The 14221-nt window shown below is 43.7% G+C and overlaps 1 protein-coding gene across 4 annotated transcripts in view; it reads left to right on the top strand.

Annotated features, from left to right (window-relative positions):
- The window catches only part of LOC116400921 (plexin-B1-like), a 110365-nt gene extending 97657 nt beyond the window's left edge, over positions 1-12708 (top strand). For all 4 annotated transcript variants that reach the window (XM_031879030.1, XM_031879029.1, XM_031879032.1 and 1 more), the window contains 16 exons: positions 61-209; positions 1906-2006; positions 2379-2596; positions 2692-2870; positions 2946-3012; positions 3944-4090; positions 4230-4395; positions 5040-5143; positions 5238-5322; positions 6442-6608; positions 7576-7736; positions 7918-8065; positions 8306-8370; positions 9241-9316; positions 9400-9474; positions 10467-12708. In XM_031879030.1, coding sequence (XP_031734890.1) covers positions 61-209; positions 1906-2006; positions 2379-2596; positions 2692-2870; positions 2946-3012; positions 3944-4090; positions 4230-4395; positions 5040-5143; positions 5238-5322; positions 6442-6608; positions 7576-7736; positions 7918-8065; positions 8306-8370; positions 9241-9316; positions 9400-9474; positions 10467-10571 — 2013 coding nt within the window. In that variant the 3' untranslated portion in view covers positions 10572-12708. The remainder of the gene's footprint in view (positions 1-60; positions 210-1905; positions 2007-2378; positions 2597-2691; positions 2871-2945; positions 3013-3943; positions 4091-4229; positions 4396-5039; positions 5144-5237; positions 5323-6441; positions 6609-7575; positions 7737-7917; positions 8066-8305; positions 8371-9240; positions 9317-9399; positions 9475-10466) is intronic.
- Positions 12709-14221: the final 1513 nt, after the last annotated feature.

The raw sequence follows: 14221 nt of genomic DNA, 5'->3' as shown, positions 1-14221 counted from the left end.
TGTGTGTGTGTGTGTGTGTGTGTGTGTGTGTGTGTGTGTGTGTGTGTTTGTTTGTTTCAGGTCCAAATGGGCAACCTGAACTTCTCCCTGGGTAAGGTTCAGTATGACAACCTCAGCCTGTCCACCTTCCCCCTGGAGGCTCAGATTGGAGTTGGGGTCGGGGCGTCCATAGTAGCCCTCATCGTGCTCATCATCGTGCTCATTTACAGGTTGGTGTGTGGACCGTGTGATTCTGTGTGTGTTCCCCGTCTAGCTGAGTGTAGACAAAGAAGAGTGATTTATAGGTCAGTTAACCTGTTAGTGATCCGACAGCCCACTTAGAGTTAAGATACTGGTGTCATATGAAACTAGACCACCTGATGAGTCCACTGGTCCAACAATGTCAGACTGGGTGCCGGGAAGAGGTCTAAGTAATGCTCCACATTTTGGTGGGATAAGAACTGGCATTGCCATATTCACACACACCTCACCTCAAGATATGAGAATGAAAAGAGTTCTATGGTTCCCATGAGTCTCCCCTTTACAGACACGCCCACTTTAGGATCATCACATGCAGTTGTTTTGCATGCAGTATAACTGTTATTTCTGCCCTTTTTAAAAATGGTGTATTTGAATATTTCTGCATACTGGGGTCCCTCAACAGTCTTTAAATTGAGCATGAACTGAGTTTGACTGGACAGCTGAGCCTCTTGTGGATCCAATGAGCTCAGTTGTATTCATGTGGGATGAAGTCAGTCCTCATAGTAGCCATTTCATTGTAGTGAGACTACTTTGTGAAACTTGACATCTCTGTATAAAATTACCTGTTGTGACCTCTAGCCTCATGAAACATTACAACCACAATCTACGGACCCAGATCATTCAGAAGCTTTATTGACAATAAGGGGTTTCTGAGCAGGTTCCACACCAGAAGTGCTCGCCAACCAATTGCAGAGAAAAAATGCAATTCTTGTAGAAATCTCCAGAAGTCAAAAGTCTTCGATACCAAATCACAGCATGCGTTTTTCTCTGGTGTTCCACAAGGTCTTGGTGTCTGAATGTGGTATTTTGGAGGGACTTTCTTTAATCAGTTTTTGTCAGTTCTCGAGTAGTTAAAATTTGTTAAATTTAGCAACAAATCTGTGTAACAGATGATATCAACCCGAACAGCTTGACACAGTGCTAATTGCGTCTCACATGAATCTTCATGTCTCCAGCTTTCAGATGATGTACACCTTCTATGTGACCTTTGATCTCCCCCTGGACATCCCCTCTAAAGACAGGGGCAGGTCTGTAGTGTGTGGACTTTGTGACCACTAGCAGATCTAAAGTGCAATGTTTTGATGATATTGAGAACTAATTAGGGCTTGTTACTAAACATCATCAATAGTTTCTGAGTACCGACTAAATTGTAATTTGAAGCCCCTTTCAGACACTCACCTCATTACATAAATGTGACGGCAATTAAACATTCAGTTTAACATAAAAGGGAAACACGAGTCCTACAGGGTCAGACCTCGTCGCCACATTTCCATAAAACTCAAGTCTGAACAGAATGCTGTCTGTCAGGTTCTTTAATGCACAAAAAGAAAACCTTTTAGTAAAACAAGAAACACTGAACTATTTCATATCAGATCAGTGTGTGTTAAAAGAAAGTCAAGCTCATTGAATCCATGGCAACATTATACTTCCTGTTTACGTCTCCCAGAGCATTATGGGAACAGTAGGATCAGGGTCGTCACCTTTGGGTGTTACCCAATCAGGCAGTGTTTCCATTGTGACCCTGATCCTTGCTGGTGGGGGTTTGTTGGCTCAAATTACTTGAGTCAACCTTTTTCACAATCTCACTGGATTCCCACTAATCCAGTGTGAAACTGGTATTACTTATCCTCTGTTCTCTACCCCCCCCTCCCCCCCACATACCAGGAGAAAGAGTAAGCAGGCTCTGAGAGACTACAAGAAGGTCCAGATCCAGCTGGAGAACCTGGAAACCAGCGTGAGAGACCGCTGCAAGAAAGAGTTCACAGGTAAAAGAGAGCCGTTACGGAGGAGAGCGCAGGAAAGAGAGGGAGGAGGTTTGGAGAGGAGGGCCAGAGACGGAAGAACGAGAAAAGTTTGTTTTAGTTCGCGGAGGCCAACAGCTCTGCTTTGTTTTCGCACTGGCCACACTGCGATTATCCCATTACATCACGCCCCCTAGATGAAATGTTCCTCTCATCCCACACGGCTGCTGCAGAGGAGTTTAATTTTAGCCAGCCAGTGTCAATATTTACCAGCTCCGACCTCCCAACACAGTTCCCAGCACACACTTTGAATATATCATGGAGTCGAGGCTGAAGGCAAAAGGGCTTGTAGCGACACCTCCTGATCATTCACCCCTCCTCCTCCTCCTCACTCAGATCTGATGACGGAGATGATGGACGTGTCCAGCGACCTGGTGGGCTCCGGCATCCCGTTCCTTGACTACCGGAGGTACGCTGAGCGCATCTTCTTCCCCGGCCACCGGGAGTCTCCGCTGAGGCGAGACCTGGACGTCCAGGAGTGTCGGAGGCAGACGGTGGAGCAGGGCCTGGTGCAGCTGTCCAACCTGCTCAACAGTAAACTCTTCCTCACCAAGGTAGTCGCCGCCGCCACCGACGGCGTCATGAGACTTTAAGACGACGCCTACGTTTTGAACACGGGGATAATCTGCCGCTCTTCTCTTACTCTCAGTTCATTCACACTCTGGAGAGCCAGCGGACCTTCTCTCCCAGAGACAGGGCCTATGTGGCCTCCCTGCTGACGGTGTCGCTGCACGGTAAACTGGAGTATTTCACCGACATCCTCAAGACCCTCCTCAACGACCTGGTGGAGCAGTACGTGGCCAAGAACCCCAAACTGATGCTGCGACGGTAAGAGGAAGAGGTCATAGTTTAAAGGTGTTAAAGATGAACAGCAGAGATTAAAACTGTGTTCCTTCTCTCCAGAACGGAGACGGTGGTGGAGAAGCTGCTGACCAACTGGATGTCCATCTGCCTCTACGCTTTCCTCAGGGTAGGTCACGAAAAACATTTCATCTCAGTCAAAAACGTTCGGACCACCAAAGGGGACAGGTTTTTAAGTTTTCTTTAAGTTATTTTAGTAACATTTTAAAAAGGGGTGGAGCCAGACATTCGGGTCTCAACCCTGACCTAGGGAGGGGGGGGTCGAGGGGCATTTTGGTTTCTATATGCACTATTTTTCAAGCAATTTGATCATAGAATACTTAAAAATCTGATAATAGGTAATAGATAATTGTCTCATCACTCTTCTTAACCGGCCGGTAGGGGTTGCATGTGATCAACACCTGCTTCAGTAGCAGAAGGCCTTTCCTGCAGTCGACTTGGCTAAAAACAAGCCTTACCTGGTGTGTTGCAGGCCACATTTTGGCCTTTGTCGTGGCTCAAAGACTGACATCCATGGAAAAGTTTTGGTCTAAGTTTGAACCGGAGCTTCCACAGATTAAGTCAATGTTAGTCCATCAGTTCACATGGCTTTGTGTAATTGTTAATGGAAAATAAAAAAGATGAACCAGGTTAATTACGTATGTAATTATGTTTATGTTAAGGCCACTGTTTTATCATGTTTAAAAAGTAATGTGATGTATCCCATGCGTCATTTCCCAGTGCAACTTTAAAAAGGAGATGAATGTGCAGTCCAAAGGTTTAAGTACTGCCGTGGGGAGATTTCACCAGAAATGTTCCCATATAGAGGGAATGGTGTTATTAAAAAAAGAAAAGCCTGTGTCCATCAATTGTAAGTAGTAGTAGTTTAAGACTTTCCTGATGGACTTTGATTTTGTAGAATATAAACTTTTCAGCCTCTTCGGCACAAAGTTGCAAGTCACTGATTTAAAGAATGTCCTTGTCATTTGAGACCTTTGCTGTCTCCTGTAGAGTGTTGGACCAGTGCTAATTGACTTCAGTGTGTGTGCGTGTACGTGCAGGACTCAGCAGGGGAGTCTCTCTACATGCTGTTCAGGGCCATAAAGCACCAGGTAGATAAAGGGCCGGTGGACGCTGTGACCGGCAAGGCCAAGTACACGCTCAATGATAACCGCCTGCTGCGGGAGGACGTGGAGTACAAGACCCTGGTGAGGAGCACTCTGACTTCAGACCAAATGATCGTTGGCATCTAATTACAGAGTCCCAGACATCCACCTCGACCTTCAGGAAGTTTCGTTATTCACCACTTTCATCCTCTCAACATCTCTTTTCACGCTTCTCCTGCAGACTCTGAATGTGTTGGTGCAGGGTGGCGGAGTGAACGAGAGCCAGCCTCTGCCCTCCAAAGTGCTGGACTGTGACACCATCACACAGGTGAAAGAGAAGCTGCTGGATCAGGTGTACAAGGGCACCTCCTTCTCCCACCGACCCCATGCAGACTCGTTGGACCTGGGTGAGAATCTGTACACGTTGCATCACACACCTGCCGCTAAAAGGGAGCAGTGTGCAAGATTTAGTGACATCTAGAGGTGTGGTTGTTACTGCAGCCAGCTGAATGCACCTCCACTAACCCCTCCATTTTCAAGCATGTAGAGAACCACAGTGGTCTTCAGGTAACATCAAAACCTGAAAGGCTCTCTAGAGCCGGTGTTTCATAGTTTCAGGTGATTACACACCAGTGAAAACATAGTTATGAATACTATATTCCATTTCTGCTAATACATCCCCCTGCACTCTGACCCTTGAAATCCATTCTAGCTTTTTTTCTATTCATACTTCAGTTAAATGAGAGAAAATATGAATTGGTTCACTTGCCTTCAAGGGTTTTCTGTTCCATTTGTTGAGCTGTGCTGCCCCCTACTGCACGACACAAATAAATACAAGGACAGTCCATTCATTGGTCCGTCTTTCACCCACATTCTCACCGCGTTAAATGACAATGTGTGCTGTTAATACCAAAAGAACCCCAACTGACCAAAACACCGACATGAATACATACTGGAAAAGCACCTAGTTAACCATGTAACCATCACATACTCCCACTTTGAAGGGTTTACGCACTCTGTGCTCACCTTGTGGCTGCTGTGTGTCGTTCAGAGTGGCGCTCCGGTGTTGCCGGTCATCTCATCTTGTCAGACGAGGACTTGACATCAGTGGTTCAGGGCAACTGGAAACGCCTCAACACGCTGCAGCACTACAAGGTCAGAGGTCACGCTCCACTAACACTATCACTATTTTAAAGGGGGTTTGTGATCTAGTATATAATACAACTGTATACTTTGTGTTGTTCATCAGGTCCCAGACAGTGCGACGGTAGCGCTGGTCCCTCGCCACACCAAACACATTCACCATGACAACCACGACTACGTGGCGGGAGAGAGTGAGTTAACATGTGTTCTAGTAAATAATAAATCTGCTCATGGGGATCAAACTGCCACCAAAAAAACCAACAGAATGTTAGCCAACCACCTCTCCACGTGTACAACTGTTACAGTAACATGCCGATGACCCTGAACAGTTGAACGATGCAGTCTAAGCAGCCTGATTCCATTGTCCCGAACAGTTAAACCAGACTTAATGTTGGAAATATGTGGTTATGAAACACAGGATCATTCCATCCATGCTGTATGGGGGTGCTGAATGTCTGATTCTACATAGAATGGCTTGGCTTCTCTCAATAAATCATGATATATAGCCTTTGTGATGGAATACTATCCTCTTGACAATACAGAAAAACAATGTAGACTAAGAGTCACTCTCCATCGGCAGCATCTTGACGATAACCTTTAGAAAAGCTGAAAGACAACAACGTAAGGCTGCTGTTTCAAAATAGAACAAAGCGCTAAATATCATTTTCTTTTTCTTTTTCTAAAATCAGCAGAGGGAGTCACGTAGAAACAGCTGTCTGAGGCTTCCTGCTCTCTCGTTGACTGTCCTTCACTCCTCTGTCCTTTCCCTTCTGTCTGTCTGTCTGATTAATACATACACACACACACAGCGCTGTCCATTGTTCTGAAATTCTGCTGTTCTGTATCTCAGCAAACAAATTTGTTGTTTTTACTGCTTTTCTATAGAACAACAAAGCTCAACAAAGGGCGATCAATGAGCAAAAAATAAACATGGTTCGACAATCAGTCAACATTGGGCAAGACTTGACCACTAAGATTCAACTACCTAAATTCATACACTCCTCCCACTCTCTAGTCGTTTGTAAAGTAAGTCTAGGCTTTGAAAGGTTGTAGTGTTGGTGACAGTTTAAGGTAAATGGGCCGATACACTCATTTAGACAAGAAACATCGAAACTACAGAGCAAATGTGCTGCAAATAGTATTTTTGTAAATGTTTTCATTGACACCAGATTTCTTTATAGTCCAAGTGAATCTCTATAGATTCCCATAATAGTTTTTGATTCATCAAACATGAAGATGGTGAGCTTTGTGTATATCAGGGCACCACTAGTCAGTGAGCTGTACTAAGTGTGAAACATTGACCTGTGCAGAGACTCCCATGCTGGAGGATGCAGATGAAGGAGGAGTGAGGCTGTGGCATCTGGTGAAAGCCAGCGAGGAGCCCGAGCTGCCCAAACACCGCAGAGGCAGCCTGAGGGAGAGAGAGAGGGCCAAGGCCATCCCTGAGATCTACCTGACCCGCCTGCTGTCCATGAAGGTACACACACACACACACACATATACAGGAATGTAGATTTTATACAGCTGTGTGATTTTGGTACATATTGATTCACGTGGGAATCCAGCAACAACAGTCATTCACGTCCAAGTCCTTATATATAGATGTCACAATATCAGATTTTTACTACACAATAAAAGTAAGTCACAATAAAAATATTATCGCTTCTACAGAACATTTTAAAACAAAAAAATAATAATAATAACTTGACCAGTCAAATTCATCTTTAACTTTGTTATTAACACATTGTCAGCACTTGGTCAGTGGCCTACGCTTTAAACTATGACGCACTAGGTTCCCCTCCAGCGTCAGTTTCTGCTCGTTACATGTATAGTGCTTTTCAAAATAAACTTCTATGTTCACAGGAAATGCACAGTTTCTGCTGGTTTCATGCCTACAGTGTCATCTCAAAATTCATCTCTACTTGGTTTGTTTTAGAACAAAGGTACTTTATTATGTTTAGAGCTGGCCTTAGTTAAGTACTCAGTTACCGAACATAATTAAAGTGAACTAAGTCCATGTTGACTTTGATTCACACGGGACATGAACAGCAGTCTCCTAGGTGAAGGTCCTGTTTGTTTGACCCTTCCAACCTCCCCGCCTTATGCAAAATGTCTCGCTCTATATTCTACGTCAGTTGCTGTGGCCGTCTAATAATGACACGGGAGCGGTTACATTGGACTTAGCTGAAAGCCCGTTGAAGGGTCCCTCGGTATCAGACGCTGAGCGGCACTGACCAAGCCTCTGTATTTGCGGGATTTCAGAAGCACACCGTTAACATATGGGCATTATGAAGATATCAATATTTCATAGTTTACACATCACTGTTGTCATTGATACCGGTATATAACAGCGACCCTCATGCCACCCACAGTGAACACATTGACACACTGCATACATTGATGGGCACTGAATCCTTTTGACTCTCCTCCTCCACGCTCTTCAGGGGACGCTGCAGAAGTTTGTAGACGATCTGTTCACAGTGATCCTCAGCACCAGTCGTCCCGTCCCGCTGGCCGTCAAATACTTCTTCGACCTGCTGGACGACCAGGCGGGAAAACACGGCATCTCCGACCCAGAGACGATACACATATGGAAGACCAACAGGTACAGCATGGACACATGAGGATATGAGGATGACATTGTCCAGGAATGTGAGGGGTTCAAAGAGATATTAGATTTTACCCACGGATCAATTGTATTTCATGTTTGTAACAATGAGTTCCAATCACTTCAAGCTGGATGTTCGAAGGAGTTAGCGGTTCTAACGTTTCCTCTGCCTCTCCAGTCTCCCTCTGCGTTTCTGGATCAATATTGTGAAGAACCCTCAGTTTATCTTTGACGTCCAGGCGTCGGACCACGTGGACGCCGTGCTGACTGTCATCTCCCAAACCTTCATGGACTCCTGCACCATCGCTGAGCACAAGCTGGGACGGGTGAGTCCGGATGGGAGCAAGCAAAGCACACGCTTCATGCTCATCACAACTGAGAGAGGACTGATTTAAAAACACCTCCCGTTGTTATTTCAGATAGTTGTTTAGCTTTTCAGTCGGCTCATTTTCTACTACTGAAACAGAACAAAAGGCTTTTTCAAATACAGATATCATGGAAGACGAGAAGGAAAGGTTGAGGCTATAATTGATGTTTGTTGTCATCCCCTCGTGTCTTTGTGACAGGACTCTCCCATCAACAAGCTGCTGTATGCCAGAGACATCCCCCGCTACAAGCAGATGGTAGAAAGGTGGGTTCCGATTCTAAAACCTACACCAAATAGTATTTATAATGCATTATTAACTAACTTATGATGATGCATTATCTGTTTATAACACTGTATGCACTCGTAAATATACATTTTGTTTTATAACATTAATCATAGCACACTATAGAGCATGTTTTAATGACTAATAAGGTCATAACTAAAGGTCACTCACTGACATTTGTTTTGCAATGATCATAGTGTATTATAATCCCATAGTTGTAATACATTTCAATGTTTTTATAATGCATCATTATCACTGTTCTAATGCATTATAATGGGATTAAAAATGACTAAGTGGACATTGTTTGCTTTAAGTAAAGCGAATAATTAAATCTATGCAAAAATATATTTTCACTTTACTCAAAGCAAACAATAAGAAGAAAGAAGAAACCATTTTTATTGTCATATACATATACACGAAATTTGCCTTCTGCATTTGACCCATCCCTGTATATAGGGAGCAGTGGGTTGCCAATGATAGGCGCCCGGGTTGGATTAATTTATAATCACATTATAATGCATTACGACTATGGAGATTATGATACACTATGATCCTGTCTGACTATCAATCAAGTATTATGGTACTTGAACTTAGTAGTCATTAAATGCTTTATTAAATGGTATGCTTATTGTTATAAAGCATTATGAATGTCAATAAGTGCCTATGATTATTACAATTATACTGTAAGTAGATTACAACGCATTATAAGTATGTTTACAGTTCTCGGCTCATTTTCTCCACATTTCTTGAAGCTCTCTGTTCGTATGAGACATGTTTTCTTCATCTTCTTAAAGCCGTGTGTTGTCAGTCTGTCAGGCAGCTGAAGTTGATCACAGTTGCCTTCCTTGCAGGTACTATGCTGACATTAGGCAGACCATCTCAGCCAGTGACCAGGAGATGAACTCCGCTCTGGCCGAACTGTCCAGGGTGAGTGAGTGCAGCCTCAGCTCGGAGGAGAGCCGTCCACAGACCCACAGGTGGACGTCTAACCAGCATGCTTTGTGTTTCAGAACTACTCCGGAGAGCTCAACTACCTGGTCGCACTGCACGAGCTTTACAAGTACATCAACAAGTACTACGACCAGGTGTGTTTATCGCTCAGTCAGTGTATCGTGGTGCAACACAGAGATGGTGTGATAATGTGCTCGGTAAAGTCCGATCAACGATCGCTTGCTTGCATTTGTGTTTACACCGGATTCTGGAGTAAAAATGTTAGAATAACAGAGCCGGGGGAGGGGAGTATTATTCTGAAAAGAAAACTCTGAATTTATGAATTTACAACCAAAACAAAATGTCACAAATTTACCAGAAAAATATTTCAGAAAGTGTTTTTTTTGTCATGGTACCACTACGCAAGGTTGGATCAACCTCAACACACCACGTACAGTATATGTATCTTTTCAGGAGTTTACCATGGTAACACTAATGTAGGAGCAACGAAATTCAGACTCCAGATGGCATTACCTTGGTTTGGCACAATTTCTGAGGATGTATGGCTTAATAGTTTCAGAGAAAATCAGTGTGTCTGTCTTTCTCATAAATTTACGACTTTGAAATTTTTTTGAAAGTGTTTTTTGGGGATATTGCGTTTCTTCCCCAGCTCAGTACTTTATGTATTTCTTTACCTACAACGGCCCTAACACGCGGTCGTAGGAGCTGCATGTTAAGCTGGCTGCTGTTTTATGTCGAAGGAGGAATAAGTAGCTTCTTCTTCAGTCAGGTCTTCTCTTCTGACTTTGTTCATATAGAATAAAAATGACCTGGCCACATAGTTGAAGCTAAAACTGTCCACTGAAGTGAAAGCTGGTCAGGCGGACAGCCATGAGTTTTTTAGATGATAGACAGTATAGTATATTCAATATATTTGTTTTATTTGATGTATTTAGGTCCATAGTTTGGAAAAGGAAAAATCCTTTAAAGGGAAAATACAACTGCTCCTTTTTTCTGTCAGTTTTACCTTATTCGTCATGTGGTTTATGTGTGTGTGTTTTTCATTTTTAATCTTTCAGTACATTTCTGCTAACGGGAACAATGCATTTTATTTTTGTGTCTCCACCCATCACCGTGCCGTCCTCAGATCATCACGGCTCTGGAGGAGGACCCCACGGCCCAGAAGATGCAGCTGGGCTACCGGCTGCAGCAGATCGCGGCCGCCGTGGAGAATAAAGTCACCGACTTGTGACAGAGGAGAACACCCAACAGAGCTGCAGCAAACGGAGCGGGCCGGAGAGCGGGAGGTGAATCTACAGACGAGCGCCCTGCAGGTTGAACTGAAAAGCAGGAGAGCAACAAACCCTTCCTTCTTCAGAAGGAAGGGTTGGAGGGAAGGAGTCGGGGGGTTTTGAGGAAACGACAAGGATCAGAAGTTAACGTTCGTGTTGACTGAGGATCCATCTGTGACTTCAGTCCAGACACGAGAAGCAGGACAGCACATGGACACGAACAAAGACGCCTGCTGTCCCCAAGTTAACTTCATGAAGAGACACATGCAGGTTAATCTCTACACAACATAGCATCTTCTCCAGCTGGTCTACAGTCAGCTGATCTGATCTGAAGACTGATTCCAGTGTGATTTTAATGTCACCTTTTCCCCTCCGAGTCCATTTTATGAAGCGGTACCTCTTATGCCTTGTGTGCTTCTCGCTGCTGTATGGTCAGAAGTCATTTATTTGTGTGTGTGTGTGTGTGTGTGTGTGTGTGTGTGTGTGTGTGTATGGTGATGTGTGTGTGTGCAGTTATCCATATTGCCCTGGTTGTCAATCTACACCTCGTACTGTCAAATTTCTGGTTCCTAGTACAAAGTTTTACCGGTTGTTATATTTTAGATGTTGAAACCTGAGCTTCAATATTATGTCTCTGAAATGGTCACAAAATAGTTTTTACGCCCCTTTTCTTTAAGCCAATCAGCGAGAGTTTAACAAGTCACTGCCGCTCTACCTCAGCCTGTTGTGCTGTACCAGACACCAACGCCACCGTGTTCATTTTCACCAGCGGCTCAGACTCTCCCTCACATCCACATACATCACACCTGCTGGAGGTTCCCATCTGCGGCAGTACAGACCTTTCTAGTTTTTTATTTTCTTTCCTCCGTGTGAGATTGGAAATCAGAGCCTGCTCGTTGGAGCATTTTATTTGGTACTTAAACCGTTTACCGTGTTTTTGTTTTCTTGCTTTTATACTTATTCATGTGTCTATAGTGTACGAGTCACTGGAAAGATGTTAGAGGAACGAGCAAAAAACTAATCCTTCCATAAAGAAACTCCAAGGAGTGGAATCCTAGTGCGCACCGCAGTGTTTTGTTGTGTCAGCAGTTCTATTTTGTACATTTTTAAACATTCCTTTTAGGATTTAAACAGTGTATTGAAATCATGGTTCGCCTTGTTCCACTCTAAGCCGGGATGATGGTACTTGTTTTTGTTTTTTTGTTGGTATTGACGTCATGGTGGGTGCACAGTTCTGGTATTGAACACAAGGTGGCACTGCTTCACGTGCTGGAGGTATGTATGGCATTTTGTTTTAACAGGTTATATATTGATTACGCTACTACTGGTTCAGTGGGTCGATCTTATCACACTGCTCCTCTTTCAGTTAGAGCACAGAGACCGTATGTACATGAGCTGATGTTTGCAGATGTTTCTTGTATTTAACTGAACAAAGACGGACAAGTCTTCCTCGGGGTTAATGGAGCTGTGTATGGTTAGACATTTGTTGATGCTGGATCTATTAACCCCCTTTCAAATAGTGTCCCACAGCACGACCCTTTGTGGTTGGGGTCAGGGCTTCATTCAGGTTCATATTTAGGTTATGGTTAAGCATGGCAGAGGTTTGAGTGAATGCCACGGGAAAGCCAAATTGACAGATTCAGACTTTGTGCCAACTTTGATGCAGTTTGTCAACGCTCGAGTCAGTACAGAGTAGTCTCTACTTAAAGTCAAGAGGTTTTCATACCCAGCCCCAGGAATCAGTGACCAAAAACAGAGATGAGAATGTAGCCCTTAGGTTTATTACTACATTACTTAACACACAAGCAACTAATGACTGATGTGAACGGATGGTTTGTTCTGTCACACACTGTCGTGAAAGCTCAGCCATGATGAAGACAAGCCATTTGAGGGAAAACAATAACTGTCGTTAGGCTGTATAAATTTGGCGATGTAGAGCAGGCTCTGCAAGGAGCAGTTTTAAGCATATTTCTTATTTTGTGTGTTAATATCATTGTACATACTGACCTAAAAATGTAACTGTAGTGTTTTAACCTGTTTAAAATAAGAGAAGGCGCAAATTCTCGAAGATGCTTATGTAATAAAATATTCTTTAAATGATTCTTTGATTTCTTTGGGGGGGGGGAGGAAATCAAAAATATTTGCATGTAAATGAGTGTATCAGGGCTTGATCACAGCTGTGTTAATGGACAGGATGCCTTTGATGGTGAATATTGTCTGGGGCCAGATTATCTGATGCTATGCGTGTTCATGAGGCGGAGATTACCATGGAGACCAGGACGCTGAGATGAAGACAACCAAGTCAATGCTTGTTTAACAAATACATCTCCTGTGTAGCCTACCAATGACTACCGACCTGCACGCAGTGTATCGGTACTCGGCTGCAGCAACGGGATAAAAAGCTAAACATTTTCGCCTGTCCACATGTTTAAATAATGGAAGGACTTGTCACTGGTTTTCAGTAAAAAAGAAAAGGGGGAAAAGTCAAAATTATGAGATTATAAAAACGTGTTCTCGCGTGTATAACTGCGGTGACTATGACACATCTGCATTATGCTCCCGCATATCATCGCTAAATTTGTAATAGCACCAGAAAACCTGCACCGCCGCACTCGACAAGAGGCAGCGTCCTGTGCCAACAAACACAAGGGTCCAAGATGGAGTAACGCTGAAGACTGCACAACCGGGAATCCCACTGAATGTAATTTCACATTCAACCAGAAATTGTATCAGTCGCAGGTGAAAATCAGGACTTCCAGAAACCGTGGGGACATCACCGTCGTCGTTCCTGCTGTCAAGCTAGCTGTGCAGAATAGGTAACTACAGGCAGCTAGCTGGGCTGAAGCTAGTCCAGTTAGCGGCAAATGCTAATGTTAGCTACCGTTGTGACAACAGCTGTTGAGTAAGGAAGGTTGTCTCAGCGTTAATTGACTGCCAGGGAAGCATTCACGTTTAGCATGTTGGTGGGATTCGTATTCTTCCTGAAAATGCTCATCAGTCTAAAGGAAAGCGTTCGTTTCTAGCGTTAGCTGCTTTGTTCGCGATGCTAATTTGAATGATGTGTAGCTAACGTGTGTGGTGAGCTGCAGCGCTCACCTGACCTGATCAACGCTAGCTAGCTGTTAGCTAAACGTTGTCTAACGTGAACCTGTTTTGTTACTTTGTGGCCGTCTAGCTGTGTTATTTGTTTTATGTTATCTGCATATCGACCTCTCTTAATTGAAGAGAACGTCATTATCACGCTCCGTTCTATACTGAATACGGCCTTGCTTGGCAAAGTAACGTACGACGTTTTAAGAAATGATGCAGTTCAATTAAATGAGTAAAAAGCAACACATCGTGACAGTTAGCAGTAGTAAAACCAGCTTTAGGTGGGTAGTTTAAGGCTGCGAGCTTCAGTTCATTCTATTAGCTTGTAATGTTTCCACCATCCATCACAGATCAGGTCTGCTCTCAGAGGCATGGAGAACATATGGGGAGCTATTTAATACGAGCCCGAGGAATAGAGCTGAACATGTTTCAAAGAGCTCTTCAAACCGCACAATCATTGGTGTATATACATATATATGTGTGCGTGTGTATGTATATGTATGTATGTGTGTGTGTGTGT

The sequence above is a fragment of the Anarrhichthys ocellatus genome, unplaced genomic scaffold, assembly GCF_004355925.1.
Source record: "Anarrhichthys ocellatus isolate YVR2014 unplaced genomic scaffold, GSC_Weel_1.0 scaffold218, whole genome shotgun sequence".
NCBI lineage: Eukaryota > Metazoa > Chordata > Actinopteri > Perciformes > Anarhichadidae > Anarrhichthys > Anarrhichthys ocellatus.
This window is presented reverse-complemented; position numbering and strand designations above follow the sequence as displayed.